Consider the following 16,369-nt stretch of genomic DNA (forward strand, 5'->3'; position numbering starts at 1 on the left):
TAAAAAGAGACCTTTAACATAATGATGAATCATAAAAATGAGTATAATAAGTTAAAATCTCACGAGCGACGCTATCGACTATTTACGGAATGCTACATTTAAGTTGTGATTTGCATGTAAGATCGTAAACTTTTTTGAAGACCTATAAAAGAGAAAAAGCATACATGTTGTTATATCTCAGACAACTTGGGCAGCGTTTTCGTTTAAAGTTCTTAGCCCGTGTAATTATTTTCGACTTGATTGGTAGATGTTACAATATTTCACCCAAATCATACACAATCTTAACATAACATATACCTGAACCTTCTTAACCCATCGTATGCTTATGCACGGATCCGTGAGTAAAAGTAGGTCATCTTTTTGCATTTTTACCGGATTTTTTTTACTCTACATGGCATAGCCGAGGTTGGAACCGACGACTTTTTGACGTATGGCACACGAAGAAGAATCATTCCGCTGATACGTAAAAACGCATGAAAATCCGTTTTGGTGTTGGTCGCGAATATATAAACAGACACTCAGACCCAGACAGATGCTGCAGGTGTGTTTGTGTTATAAGGTGTAGCGATGTTTATGATGAATGTTCTCTTGTTTATGTTGTACAATGTGTATGTTCCAGAACTCAAGAGCCCACGCGAGACCGCCTGTTGGCGTTCCTGATATTCCTGAAATCTCACTCTGTCCAGCACAACGACGACAACCTGCCGAGCCTCGATGAGTAAGCACACCATCTCCACTCACTCAACATATATTATATGCGATATTATACACTAGTCTTAAGGGGCACAAAAGGTTGTCAATATAAGTATTAAATGAAACTTAACGAGACGTCAGCCGTCTGTATATTAGCAAGTAACATGTGTTAGGTATAAAGTTATCGTCAAATTTCTCCATCTTGCAGACTCACCTGTACACATGCTTTACTAGTCTTATTATTTTATAAGCACTGTTGTGATCTCAGTCTACTGGCTAAGTTATCTTTTATATTATTTATTATTTCGGTGTTTGTATTATTCATAGTAATTTACGTAGAACGACGGTTAAGTAATAAATAGGATATATTTCTGGACTGTGGTTTCGCTCACACACCAGTAAAAGTTTTGATGTCAGCAAGGCCTTACCTGACAACGAATGGTGTATCTGCAAAGTATTGAGGGTAGATGTAAGGAGAACTTATATGGGGGAACAGTTATAAAATAGCCCGGTTGGAAGCTATACATTTAGTTCGTATCATTTACGATAATTTGTAGATTTGGCAAATCTAAGCTTTCATATCACCTTCCATTTACTTTAGTGACGTCACGTCAACAAACTACCTTATAGTGACGTCATTGCGACATGAATCCGGGGTGTAAATATATCGACAACAGTTACAGTCGAGTTCATAAATATTTTCACCTTAACTCTTCAATAAGGTGAAAAAATGTACACATATTTATGAACTCGACTGTACAAACAAAATTTGTTTGTTTGTCAATTAAGTGCGTACCAATAGTACATTTATTATTAATGTTTTAGTCATTTCCTCATAGGTGACGTGAAAAGCAGTAAAAATCGTACCGTTAACTACTTATCGATACAGCTAAAACCTGGACTAATGAGAATGGTACAGGGTGTGAGCGCAACTGATCCATGTTAAGCGGATGAACCAAGCGGGATGCTGATTATTGTGATGTGATATTGATAGATACTTACGTTGTAACGAAATTTCCGATGTGCTGACTGATCTTGTCTGAATACCCTCGTCTCTTTTAGCTATGTGGGTACAAATATCCGGTCTCCTCGAAACCATCAAGTTAAACCAAACACATACCAGGTGTTTCTTGTAACAGGGGCAATTAATGAAACCGTTGACTATACGTATACTTCTTGAACTGACCAGCCGGCGTATTATGCTTGTTATTTTATCACTTATCCACGTGGAGATATCTGTCACTCTCACACTGACATACAGTCGAGTTCATAAATATGTGTACATTTTTTCACCTTATTACATAGAGTTAAGGTGAAGAAATGTACACATATTTATGAACGACTGTACTTGCCAAAGCGTGACGGATACTATATCCACATAGATAAGTGATAAAATTGGCAGCTTAGTACGCCGGCTGTTAGCGACTTCAGGTTTTATTACATGTTAAAGTTTGTTGTAAGACGCAAGTATTGCTAATTTAGTTATAAATAAATAAATATTGGGGGACACCTTACAGATCAACTTAGCCCCAAACTAAGCAAAGCAAGTTATGAAGCGTGACAAGCAACGCCAATTACAACAAAAATGGCGTAGATTCAATTTTTGGTTATTTAGTAAGTATTTTTAAAGTAATTGTCACGATGAACAAAATGATCGTCATTTGAGGAGTTATTTCAATATTTGCTCGTGTTACAGAAAACATTCAGTATAGTAGTACATTTTTTCCTCATATTTGTTTATCACTTGTAAGTATGTTAACACTACATTAAGAAGTACTCTACAAGGTTCCGATCCTAAATTAAGAAAATTAATCACAAATAACGAGTTTTGTTTTCTGTTGCACATTTTGTTAAAGTATCGAGAGAAGTGCATAATACAGTTACATTGAACATAGTACACATATTTACTACATTATGTTATTATTTTAGCTAACTCGAGCGTCACTGCATGGTATTAGATTCAATGAGCTACACTCCAGCTACCTAGGACTAGGAATATTGCATAATCAATATTATGGTATCAGACACGTTGATCCAATGATTCATACTTCTGAACCTTTTAACCGCTTGGTCTTTTTCATCGTTCGTGCTCGTGACTCCGTCGGTACGGTTTTGTTTTATTTCTCAGACTGCGGCGAAATAAGCTGGATATTGTACCAGTTATCAGACTAGGGCGGTTAAAAGGTTAATACAATAATTGCCTGTAAAATAATCAAGTATCTATAATGTAGAGGTAGCTTATAAAGTTGTGCCGTTCTGGAGTATACATATTCTCCATTTACCATATTGTCGAACGAGAATGTCTCTTGTATTTAAAGGAAAACGGCGCAACTACAGATAACTTAAAATCTATTTTTAGATTGACATTTAAGCTCCATACTCCAAATAAAACTATCCTAAGAATATTACGGTTTACGTGTCATAACAATACAATACATCCTCATATTTTTGCGACATCACATTTACTGTCCTGGTTGAACTTGGTGTTCTGTTAGTCCGTTTTCACATTATCCGATCCGATATCGGATGTCGGAAGGATTTCAATAGAAAAAATCCAAGATGGCGCCTCTAATGTATGGGATATCGGTCCGACATCCGATATCGGATCGGATAATGTGAAAACGCACTTCGGGTCATTTTAAGATGGATATCTTTATAAATCGTAAAAAAGATTTTATTTCTCAAACTAGCAATGAAATGTTGTCATAACGTAACGTCAAATTAGGTCGGGAGGTACTACGTATCTGGTAGTATATATAATGGAATGGAATGGAATTTCATAGTAATTTCCCCACCGAAGGAAATATATTCTTGTCTGTACCTTATTTCCTTTTGATGAACCCTTCATTGGGTGAAGGCCTTTTTTTTAATTATAAGTGGGGAAATGCTTTACGCATACCGCCCCGGTACGGGGACGGGCCGGGACGGTTATGTGAGACTCCCTGCCGCGGGCTAATGAGGCCCCAAGTATACCCACTAAAACCCCACTATGTTCGACCTTTGTGCTTTAGCGATGGCCTGCAGGAATGCTTACGCTTCACTTCTGCAGCACCACCAGCACCGGTCCGCGTCGCGGATCTCCGCCTCCGGTGGCACCTGTTTGCCTCGCCCTTTTCAGGACCGTTGTTACGGGACCCTCGGTTACCTCGGGACCTCAGATTGTACGGATGGCAGGCGTCCCCGTGCCTGCCATCTTGAGTTCATGGGCGCCAGAAAAGTTCCGGCGCCCAGCGGTGGAAATGGTCTTTGGTTCCACCGCTAACCACGTCGGCTGCAAAGGATAGGGAGAACGGCGCACCGTAATACCGGCACTCCTCTTCCCTTGCGGCCCCACCAATGCCGCTACAGCGGAGCGGCCCCGCCAAGGTCGCAGGGGGTAGGGAGAGTGGCGCACCGCAATACCATCACGCCTCTCCCCCTGCGATCCCACCTCGGCTAGGGTGAAGGCCTCCTCCATCTCTTTCCAAGTGTCCCTATCTAGGGCTAGCGTCATCCAATGTTTCCCTGCGGCCTGGGTTACATCGTCAGCCCACCGTCTGTTTGGGCGACCTTCGCGCCGCACTCCTGGTGGACCTTTCCATTTTGTTGCCTCAATGGTCCATCTTCGGTCAGAGTAGCGCGATAAGTGCCCAGTGTGTGAGAGCGTCAACTACTTTTGTCTTCTGTCTGATTTTAGTGCTGCTAATTTTCTGTATTTTAAAGATACTTCTTTCCATCGCCTTTTGGGTTCTTATGATTCTCATTTTTATCGATTTTGTGTAGGTCCATGTTTGGCAGCCGTATAGTAGACATGGCAGGAGGCAAAGGAACAATGTTCATAACTATTGCAAATTTCAAGTCGGTAACATAAATAGTTCTCGAGATGTTTAGAAATGTGACAGACGAACAGAAACATGCAAAACAGTTTACAGAGACGGTGGCGCCCCCTATTAATTTCTACTCTTTTTTTGCCAGACTACAATGCGGTAAATGTGACCGGTTAGAACGTTACCTCAAACATATTTAAAAAAAAATGTTTAAGCGCGGAAATATAATAAAAATATATGTTTGCTCGGATTTATCAAATATTATATCGAGAGATTTTTCAAATTTCAAAATGAGTTCGAACAAAGGTGATGTGGATTTAAAGTGTAGATACACCTCCGAAATTGTGAGCGGAGGCAGAAGTAGACATGAGTTACTTTCTGCCCCCGAAATCCAAAGTAAGTTTTCAAGGTCAGTTTTTTAGCCTATTTCATTGCAAGTTTGAGAAAAGCACTACATTCCTCGCCGTGAAAAGGGCTTATATACCTACTCACTCTGTAAGCTCTTATTTCCCGGCTGACGTAATGTACTATTTTCTACTCTTTCAATACGATGAGCGTTTTCTTACTACGGAGCTTGAAGCAAATGCGCTTCCGAGACACCAGTATTTATTGTATTCATCACTTTGCAAAACATTTCCGAACAAAAATCTGCTGTTGTGTTAGACGTGCATGTAAATAACTATCACTCGTCTGAGCAACACATATATACATTTTCACATAAATCCACGAAAATATGGAAGGTTTACTGGTGAAACCCGATAAGTTGAGCAAACTGGTTTTTGAAATTCGAACTAATGTGCAATTTCCACAATGTTGTTATTTCAAGAAAAAATTATCTTGATTTATCGGGTTTCACCAGTAAACCCTCGTATAATAATATGAATATTCTATGCTGTGAAAACTGTGTGAATGTTCTTATTCCAATTTACATGTAATCGTACGTAACACGAATATATTGTAATCGATGTTGATGTACTTAGTACTTCCAGTCTAGTTTGGACTTGAAACATACAACTGGTTTAGCCTTACGTTGTATTTGACTATCTTTAACAAATAAAGCTGCATTTTATCCAGATTAAAGAAGAAAATTATTAAATTTTACTTGACATATGGATGTCGGCGATTAGATTGTATTTGTATTATGATTTTGATTGATAAGTACTGAATAATTGTTCACGTTGTTCTGGAGAATAATGTTTATTTGATTAGACATGTAGCAATTAGAAACTTATCTAAATTCAGGGGTGTAATTCATACTCTATTTTCTTTAATATTACATACACCGTGTTTTTTTTGTTTTCCGTTAAATTCGACACGCTAACAACGTTCATTATCAGGAATCACCCTGTATATCACTTTTAGATAAATTCGCAAAAAAAAAATTCATCGTTTTCATACATAATAAATGAATTAATCAATGTGAGAGAGGATAACATTTAAGTTAGTGTCAAGTGATTGACGGCACATGTCAAAACAAATAACATTAGGAATTGGTAAAGGCTGTCACACAAGTGTTCAGTAATTATTTTTATTTTTTGAATAACTCGGTTACCGTAAGAGTTAAGACGCTAGTTTCTTAGGGAAATTAATTGTATTTGATCTAAAGAACCTCCCTTAAAGTTAACGGAATTCAATAAAAACCCGGTGTATAAATATGTTAAAAAACTACGAATCGTGTTGTTTTGTTGTAGATATATTGCTAAAGATAATGCTATCCGAAGCTGTTAAAACAAGGGTCACCAATGAGTTTTTTCAAGGGCCGGATTTAAAAATAAAATGACCTTTTCGGCCCATTACGAACACCAGCACAACAAAGAGCGGTCCGCGTTGAATCGGTGGCCCGTTTGGACCTGGACCGCGGCCCGTCATTTGTGTCCCCTATGTTGTAACAATTAAAATAATCACTATTAATATCCGCAGTAACTGCATAACATGAACCAAATGCAATCGTTAAACTTATTGCAATAATTTGTTACAAATATTACAAGAGAAGAATGAGCTTATAAAATAGTCTTAAACGGTATTGCAGCTTAAATGACTTAATTAACTTACATCTTTCAACAGTAGGTTTTAACAAACAATTCTATAATTATTAATTTCAAGGTCATGGATTTGTATACCTTTAGTTGTAAATAAATCGAATTATACGCTGTGTTCAAAAGATTGAATCAAATCAAAATGTTTCCACTAGACTCCTTAATACGACGGCACACCGTCTTAAACGTAAGTAGATGTGATAATTAAAATATCCTCTTGTGATATATTTTTATTCACTAATATACCAGTTCATAATTAAGGCTAAAGAAGTAAATATATAGAGAAAATGATGTAGTCTTGAGGAATGATTTGAGAATGTGGTTAATCGGTGTACCAATTCTGATATTGCATATGCTTTTAGAAGTATCGCTTGCGAACTGTGTATGCTTCTGGATAGCGAATGTTTTACTGAATTGTCCTCTAGCGTTTGAGGTCTGAAAATGGATTTAGTTCATTCAGTATTTCAGGTCCCAGCTATTTAGTCAGCTATTTGGCATGTATAATTTATGAACAAATAAACGAATCTTACTACCACTTTTTATGTACTTATTTTCTGATTTTATCTTATACACGGTGTTTCCGGTATCACTCAAAACCTCAGACACCCCAACTGATTTTTATTTTTTTAAACTCATCTAGAGTATTCATCTTTCAATCTGATCGTTATTTTTAATTGAATTTTTAATTTTCTGTACAGCTCTACTTGACTTTTAGCTCTACACTCAATAAAATAATTGCTAACTACCATCATAAACCATAAGACTATTTATTTGTGGACGTTACTGCAACGACATAAGGTTTACCAATAGACAGCTAAGATGTCACTGTAAAACACTTTAAAGCTTTGTCACAGTAAACTTCAAATTGGACAGGTAATCGCAGTAAGCAAATAAACTCAATATTCAAAATGACAAGGTTGTAATTAGGTAGGAGTTCAATTTGTTATGACTTATGATAAACATTAAGATTAAACTGACAAACAACGTCAAACGAGTAGCGGAAAAAATAATCGTCCAAGTAACCGGCCAGTATTAATACCCCTAAATACTGAAAAAAGGTAAACAACCTCTAGCAATGCGATATACACAATGTTGTATTACGAGTACAATAGAATGGGCACGTAAAAAATAACTAATAATACTAATTTAAATAAAAATATTACCCCCATCAAGATATAGCTCAATCAATTCTACTCTCGATTCTGAACAAAGTGTTTTCAGGTTTTTAGTGTTAAGTGAAACACGGTGTATACACTACATATACAGGAACAATGGAATATGAACCAAACGACTCAATAGTGTACCCGGGTAAAACATTTTTACAAGATATTGTAGACCATGTTACAGCGATGTTACGCTTGTATTGTACAGAATATAGAAGATTATCTACATACGTAGGTATATATATAATACTATTGACTAGAATTAATATTGACTAGACATGTGTATTTTAGGTTTCGTATGACACTTAGAGATATGAAAGTGGCTGAAGTCAGCCCAACCTTTTCGAAAACCATCAAATTTCGCAAAAAAACACGGGCACAAGAAAAAAAATGTTTTTCGACGACGTGTTTCGTGTTTTTTGAGACAAATATAGCGAACTTTATTTTGTGTTACTATAGATTTCGACAAATAGTTTTAAAAGGGTTCAAGGGGATATCAATTTAAACACACTGATAAAAATGTTCTTTTATTCGTGTTTAAAGACTCACAACAATAAGTTTGTATCCAAAAGTGTAATACTTATCTACTTATGCTAAAAATTAAATTATCAGTGATCATTTCCTTACTTACCTGCTAAGAGCGACGTACTTTACATACAGACATACATAAATACAAGCCGATGTACAGCAACTATGAGTTTCCGTACAAATCGGATGTCTTATTGACGAATCTTGTAATAAATAAACAACAAATATACCTACTAGAAACGAACCTTTTGTTCTTGTAGTTTTAGTGGAACGTAGGTAAGTAAGTACAATTTGATGAAATATAATAAGTGGCGGCCAAAGTGTCCAAATATACCAGAACACATCCTCATTTCTGTGGTAACAAAGGTGTGTTACGATATTTTAGCCAATTAGGTCGTATATCTATCTATATGTATATATTTTTATTTGGGTACTTATACAAACTTTAACACTTTAATTTACTGAAATAAAAAATCTTAAAACTTTAATTTCTTTGTACCTACTTAAATTTACAAGCTTAGAACGTAATTCTACTTTTGTAACGTACCCATCGACTGACGATTTCGTCGTGCTCTGTGTAACATTTGATCCTATTTTATAAACACACAATTTGATAAGAATATGACATAAATTTATTTACAAATGTTTTTTAACTATATAATTACTTGAATTAATTGAATACTCAGGTCTCCATCTAAATTTGACAAACATACCACACTACTACCTTGCGCACTATATGATTCTACGGCGGCCGTCGAGCTAGTAGATATGTTGACAGTCCAGACATGTCTACTGAACACGTGTCGATCAGGTGCAATGTATTGCGAGTAAACTTTCACATAGTAGCAACGAACGTTGCTTAAAAATCTGCACGCGGCGTTTGAGTCGAGCTGTGGGGTATGGTATTAAAGTGGTAAGCCGGTGCAGTAGCGTGTTCGTGATCGAGCGACAGGCCAGCCCAATGTCGATTCAGCCACCTGAGCGCCTGCGAGGACTACCAAACTTTGCATTTGTTGACCGGGTTCATCGGGGAGCCGATCGGGCAGTTGAAGTCCTTGGCGAACTCCTCCATGTTGGACATGGGCCCAATCACGCGGAAGCGGCCGGGCGCGTGGAAGCCGGTCGTGATGCGCACCTTGATCGCCTCGTTGCGGTACACGGCGCACCACGTGTTCGCTGCGCTCAACCAGAACAACTGCAAACATACACGTACCTCATTACTTATCTGTCGTGTCTCGCCGCTCGTAAGTATTGTTCGGTCTCTGATTTGTCGTTTACTGGGCTACAAACACATCTTTTATTTCTGAAATACGTACTGTACGTATTTGTACAACTAATACTCCGGTATGGTTAATAATAAAATATAATAATAAATATTGGGGACACCTTACACAGATCAACTTAGCCCCAAACTAAGCAAGGCTTGTACTATGAGTGCTAAGCGACGATATATACTTAAATAGATAAATACATACTTATATACATAGAAAACATCCATGACTCAGGAACAAATATCTGTGCTCATCACACAAATAAATGCCCTTACCGGCATTCGAACCCCGGACCGCGGCTTAGCAGGCAGGGTCACTACCGACTGAGCCAGACCGGTCGTCAAAAATGTAGACACTATTGAAAGCCAGAGTAACCAAGTAGTAATATTGAGAAAAACAGTATTGGTAAATGAACACATGTTTTGCACTCATGCAATTACCTGTCGAGGAGTGTATCTTTCTAGGCCAGGCAGCCGTTGCTCTTCCCCGTGGCGGTGGGTCCAGGCCTGGTACGCGTAGTAAGCCTCCTTGATACCGCCGTTGTCGGCGATATTCTCTCCTTGAGTGTTAACGCCGTTGAGCTGCAAATAAACCGCGGTCAGCAAATTATACAATATAGAAGCCATCAATAATATCCCGTAATGAGTGGTAAAGAGCCTGTACCTTCATGCCGACTTCCTTGACTGTGTAGTTGGAATACTGGTCTATGATGCACTTGGCTTTCTCCAGATATTCCTGTTTGGTCGACTCCTGCCACCAGTCAATCAAGTTGCCGTTCTTGTCGAATTGCCGTCCCTGTCAAACGAGTTTAGGATATTATAAATCAGTTTTATCTAGATATTTAAGTAAAACTAAAACCACAATTGTAATTTAACCCTTAAATGCATGATTTTTTCTTTTAACGAGGTATTAATATAATAATATGTGATAGACAATGGTTTTCTGACTCTGGGAAATAGTACATTGTGAAACAAGGGGAGGAAGTTGAATATTACTAACGAGAGTAAGTTAAATCGCGACGGCTTGCCGGAGCGATTTAAAGACTCGAGTTTGTAATTTTCATACTTCCCGAGTTACACACAATGTTTTTCATCACACTCGCAATGTAAAAAATATGTAAATAGATGTAAAAAAGTTAAGTACGGTACAAGAAATTTCATTATTCCCTTGGGAAAACGATTTTTATATAACTCACGCTCCGCCTGCGTGCAATAGCACATTTAAAGTGCGGGTGTGATGAAAAATAATAAAAAAAATATTTAATACCGATTTTAATACAAAATCAGTGTTAGAAGTTAAATAGGCCAAAACAAAACTTATTTATATAAATATATAATTATTGGCAAGTTTTATTTGTAAAGTTTGATTACTATTAGAAAGGTACACTATTTGTGAAGCCCCCATGATAAAATGTTTAAACATAAACTAATTACTAACTCCGAAAAATCTGCCTCAATCACATACTAAAAATCGCCATCATCCTGTTTTTTCACACTTTTCCGCCATTTCATCTTTATCCTTAAATAATAAATAGTAAATGATAATATTATTTAATTTATTTAATTATTTTGTTTTGTAAAGTTTGACTACTATTAGAAAGGTACACTATTTGTGAAACCCCCATGATAAAATGTTTAAACATAAACTAATTACTAACTCCGAAAAATCTGCATGAATCACATACTAAAAATCGCCATCATCCTGTTTTTTCACACTTTTCCGCCATTTCATCTTTATCCTTAAATAATAAATAGTAAATGATAATATTATTTAATTTATTTAATTCTTCTTCTTCCTCCTACCCTTATCCCACGTTATGTGGGGTCGGTACAACACGTCTTCCTCTTCCATTCTCCTCTATCTTTCGTCATCTCAACACTCACATCTTTCTTCCTCATATCCTCTTTCACACAATCCATCCAGCGTTGTTTGGGTTTACCCCTCCCTCTCCATCCATCAACCTTCATCTCCAACATTCTTTTGCCTATATGACATTCATCCCTCCTCATTACATGACCGAACCACGCCAACCTGCCACTCCTCATCTTTTCCGTTATAGGCGCAACTTTCAAACTTCCCCTAATATACTCATTCCTGATCCGATCCATTCTGGTCACTCCACACATCCATCTCAACATTCTCATTTCCGCTACGTGCACTCTCCTTTCATCCTCCACCTTTGTTGCCCAGCATTCAGATCCATACAATACAACAGGCCTCACAATCGTCTTGTAGATTTTCCCCTTAAGTTTAAGGGGCATCCGTCGATCGCATGTTGTCCCTGAGACCTGTCGCCATTTCATCCATCCCGCATTTATTCTATTTTTCACGTCACGGTCGATGCTTCCGTCATTTTGGAATAATGACCCAAGGTACCGGAAGTCGGAGCAGACTGGTAGGTATACACCATCTAAGTATCCATCATCTAATTTAATTTATTTAATTATTTTGTTGAAAAAAACTCGAACAAAATAGATCAATGCTCTGCGGGCGTAGAACACTAGTTCGATAAATTTTATCGCATCGGTACGTCCCTATCGCACTTACAAATGGTGCGAAAAGAAGGACGGGCTGAGGTTATAGCATTTATCGCGCGAACATGATTGCCTGTCTGGAGAGGCTCGAGAGTACGTTTAGCGCACATTAGAGGCGTGACAGTGAGCGAGGTGGACTATCCGTCTTTTGTAGGCAGGTTCAGGTTGATACAAGCGATATCATCAGACAATATGCAAATACTGTGCTAATGGGTATCCGAGTAGGTAGGTAGTTATAAAGGATCATCCACATGTATCACACCAAATTTCAGGCAGGCGAATGTCACGCTTTTTTGTTCCCTTTAACAGGGATTGTCACATTTAGTATGATCGTGACGATGGATCCAGTGCGAATGATCTCGATCGTCGCCGATAACGAATCCTATAGCGCCGTAGTTCATGTATGCAGGCCGCTTGGCCGAGAAGAACGCGCCTTGCAGGATACCGGCAGGGAACTCTGCGGGAGAAAATTATATTGCTTCAACACTAACATACTATACTACTTACTTTTTATTTTTTATCTACCGATGTCAACGGCGATTGATGAAAATGAAAATGAAAAATATTTATTTCGATAATAAATGTTTACATTTTTAGTTACAGGTTGGAGATTCCATTTAAGTATAATATACCTGTAAATGTAAACATTTATTATCGAAATAAAAAGATTAATATAAAGAAACTTCAAATGTGGGTCAAATGTACAGCTAACAGTGTTGCCGATGGTACAATGGCGTGTCGTCACGTATGAAAATGTTTATCCATTCAAGAGCGAAACATTTTATTCATTATACGAGTATACACCGTGGGCCTGAATAACCCGAAAGATCCTAACCACGCATTTTTGATACAAGTAGAAACGAACAAAAGTTTTTATTTGACTTTTGTAATTTTTACAAAAGAAAAATTGTTCGTATTTTTTTTTACTACTATTTTTGAATCTTTTACACAAAAAATAGATGTTATTCACAAAACTGGCACTTAAAATGAGTTTCAACCTTTTTTTTTCTAAAAACCTCATTCAATCATGACATCGATCCATTTATGCATTCACTTCCTGCTTTAAAAGGACATGTTAGATCAAAACTTTTTCCCCTCACTAGCTCGGAAACACGTGTTTTGTCCTTTAATACCGGCGGGTAAAAACGCATTTTATCCACTAGTGGGTAAAGTAATTTGACCTTGAATAAAATCAAATTAACTGCTTTAAAATTGATAAAAGTAGGTGAATCTAGTAATAAAGATGATTTACCACCTGTGGAACTACTGGAAGAAGTGATAAACGCATTTTTTGCGTTGTAGTTTCCTCGCTATAGTGAGGGGAAAAGTTTTGTGTTACACTCGGGTGCAAATGTATTTTACTTCTCGTGTGTTAAAAAACTCGCAAGTTCAGGATTCTATTCTCGAACCACTCGCTTCGCTCGTGGTTCAACTATAGAATCCTTTCACTTGCTCGTTTCTCAATTCCACACTCGGCGTTAAAATACAACTTTGCCCCCTTGTATAACAAATAACTATTGTTGTTAAAGTAAATTTATCTTATGTTTTTCTCTCGCAAAGACGCTTTCGCATGATTTTGATGTATACTTTATTTTTTAAAACATTTATGAACCTCACAGTTTCGTTTTCTTTCAACCCCTTATTTGCCAAGAGTGGCACTGAAGCTTTAGTAGTTTCATGTGTTCTGCCTACCCCTTTATGGGATACAGGCGTGATTGTATGTATGTATGTTATGAACCTCCAGGTCTTTTATCCCTTATATGTGTTTGCTACCAAATGTATTTGATATATGACTGTATGTGTTCTGAATAATTAAATACATTTTGAAAGGTTTTACTTCTCACTTTTTGATGTAATTGTGGAGAATAGTCTCACTTCACATCTATCAATGATCATAGTGAGACTATTCTCCACAATGGCATCACCGCCGTTAAAAAGGCCTTTTGTACCCAGTACCTTCCTACTGAGTAACAATAAGATTTTTTTTTCAATTGGTTATAACTTTGAAACTAGGCGATATCCAGAAACGTTTATATGTTGTACATTATAGTGTCTAAATTGAGACGTGTTGCGATTGAGACGGCGGGGCCTTGGGACTCAGAGGCTCGCTCCTTTTTCAAAGAGTTGGGGCGTCGTTTGCGGGAGAGGGGCTGCGATCCTCGTTCTGGGTCGTATCTGGTCCAACAGGTCTCCATTGCCGTCCAGGGGGGTAATGCAGCGGGAATAATGGGGACTTTTGAGCCGGGTACGATCCAGGGAGGAATATTTTAGTTTTAGTGTAGGACCTACCTTATTTATTTTGTATAGATTTAATTTATGTTACATTTTATATCATTGACACCAATAATGTTGTGTCTAAATGTGGTGTTGGCATTATAGTCTCTAAATACACTGTTAAAATCTTTCGAGTTATTCAGGCCCATGCTTGAAAGTCTTTAGACACTTGTGGTGTTTGTGAAACAAGTTTAACTAAGTAAGCTTGTATAAAACAAATGACGACCAGCCATTTCATCATCATCATCATCATATCAGCCCTTTATCGCCGACTGCTGAGCATAGGCCTCTCTTCTAGTACGCCACGTGTCCCAGTTGTCCCGGTCCTGAGCTAGTCTCATCCAGTTGTGACCCGCAATTTTCCGGATGTGGTCCACCCAACGAGCTAACGCCATTTATGTTGAATTTATTAGTGCATATGGAAACTAAAAAAAAGAATAAAAGGCGGGCATATGCTCAATAACTAGTTGAAGCTTCGCGAACAAGTACCTACCTATTAGGGTATTCAAAAACCGGTTAACTTAAAAACCGGTTAATAACCGAGACTTTTCCTTAAAACCGGTTAACCGGTTATTAACCGGTTTTGAGGATTTTTAGTAAATGGCCGTACTATGCAATAATTACCATTACCTTTAAGAATTCTGATGTTGATGATATCGTAGTAGGTATTACTTGCACGATGAGGATCATTTTTATCCAGTTTTTGGAAATTTTGTAAAATGCGGAAATTGCTAAAAAAAAGGCTTGTGTGGTTTGAATGTGATTCGTCAGTTTTGCGTTTTCTAGGCATGTCGCGAAGGTCTACAGCTCCCAGAGCCCCTAGTAATACAAGCAATTAATGTAAGAAAACCAAGATCTCCATTTTACCTTTCTTTAAAAAAATATAGTTTGAAATATACGGTAGACTAGACTCCGGTTACAACGACGCTCAAGGGACCGCTGATATTACGTCGTACTAACCGGATGTCGTACCTAACGAATTTCATTTCTTTTAATTAAAAGTAATATCTACATCTCTATTACTAAAACATTTCAATCAATAGGTTTATTTACAGGGTATTATTATCATAGTATTAATACCTTATTTCATTGTGACTCATCAAAAAGTCATTTTTAGTATGCGTGCTTGCTCATCATTTGTAAGTAAAGCTAGTTTTAGTTTATACGCAATCGAAACATACAAATTGGGTTCTATTTAGCTTATAAGATTAGACCCGAGGCGAACAAATTGTTAACATTTTAAAAGCAATACTCCAAAAAGTTACATGGCCACAATGTAATCTTGCTACTTGTAGCCAAGACAGGGGGCCGTGCTCGGGTGGAAGTAGCTTTGTTTCCTCAATTTACTAGCAGGGTGTCCACTTTCTGGAAAGTCAGGGAAAGTCAGGGAAAAGTCAGGGAAGCTCATAGTGGTCATGGAAAGTCAGGGAAAGTCAGGGAAATGATTTGGAGGTCAGGGAAAAACTTGGCACCAAGAAAAAAAAAATCAAAAAGTATTGAAAAAATAATATGATTTCTTGGGTTGGCCACATCCATGACAGCAAAAATGGATTCTCGGTAGTGATTTTAAGGCCACTTAAAATTGTCTCTTTAGACTTTTCATGACAAGTATAGTACCTGGCCTCCATCCCAGTGATTGCTAATGAGAGATATCTTCATGCTCTAGCTGATCTTAATTTATCCGGCCCAAAATCGTAAATGCGGAAAAATCCACATTTTTTTTACATTGCGTGCCCTACCCACATATTCCAAAATGGCGAAGGGGGTCGGGAATAAATTCAGTTATTGTGATTCAGATTAACTGGAAAGTTGCACCATAATGTCACCATGTACAACATTCATAAGGTATAGGTGCTTCTGTTAGTACGATGTGAAAACGACAAAGACAAAGTTACGTCGCTGTCCAAATTCTAAGTATCTATCCGACAATCCAAAGCGGAGTTCCTCATAAAGATAATGGTAAAAGCAAAACGTCACATAGAGGCGCAATTTGTATGAGTCAAAGGAGCATAGGAGGATAATAAGCGTGACGATGGGAGAACTTCAAACACTTGGAAACCTAAA

General features: G+C 37.6%; 2 protein-coding genes across 2 annotated transcripts in view; one reads left to right on the plus strand and one right to left on the minus strand.

Annotated features, from left to right (window-relative positions):
- Nucleotides 1–7,070, plus strand: part of LOC125241809 (neuralized-like protein 4) — a 48,099-nt gene extending 41,029 nt beyond the window's left edge. The window contains 1 exon segment of the mRNA XM_048150452.1: nucleotides 620–7,070. Within this exon segment, the coding sequence (XP_048006409.1) occupies nucleotides 620–722 (103 nt within the window). The 3' untranslated portion in view covers nucleotides 723–7,070.
- Nucleotides 7,071–8,212: 1,142 nt separating this feature from the next.
- LOC125241816 (neprilysin-2) overlaps nucleotides 8,213–16,369 on the minus strand; it is an 80,970-nt gene continuing 72,813 nt past the window's right edge. The window contains exons 14-17 of the mRNA XM_048150460.1: nucleotides 12,372–12,488; nucleotides 10,161–10,294; nucleotides 9,938–10,078; nucleotides 8,213–9,421 (exon numbers count right to left, since the gene is read on the minus strand). Coding sequence (XP_048006417.1) covers nucleotides 9,221–9,421; nucleotides 9,938–10,078; nucleotides 10,161–10,294; nucleotides 12,372–12,488 — 593 coding nt within the window. The 3' untranslated portion in view covers nucleotides 8,213–9,220. The remainder of the gene's footprint in view (nucleotides 9,422–9,937; nucleotides 10,079–10,160; nucleotides 10,295–12,371; nucleotides 12,489–16,369) is intronic.

The sequence above is a fragment of the Leguminivora glycinivorella genome, chromosome Z, assembly GCF_023078275.1.
Source record: "Leguminivora glycinivorella isolate SPB_JAAS2020 chromosome Z, LegGlyc_1.1, whole genome shotgun sequence".
In the NCBI taxonomy this organism is placed as follows: Eukaryota; Metazoa; Arthropoda; class Insecta; order Lepidoptera; family Tortricidae; genus Leguminivora; species Leguminivora glycinivorella.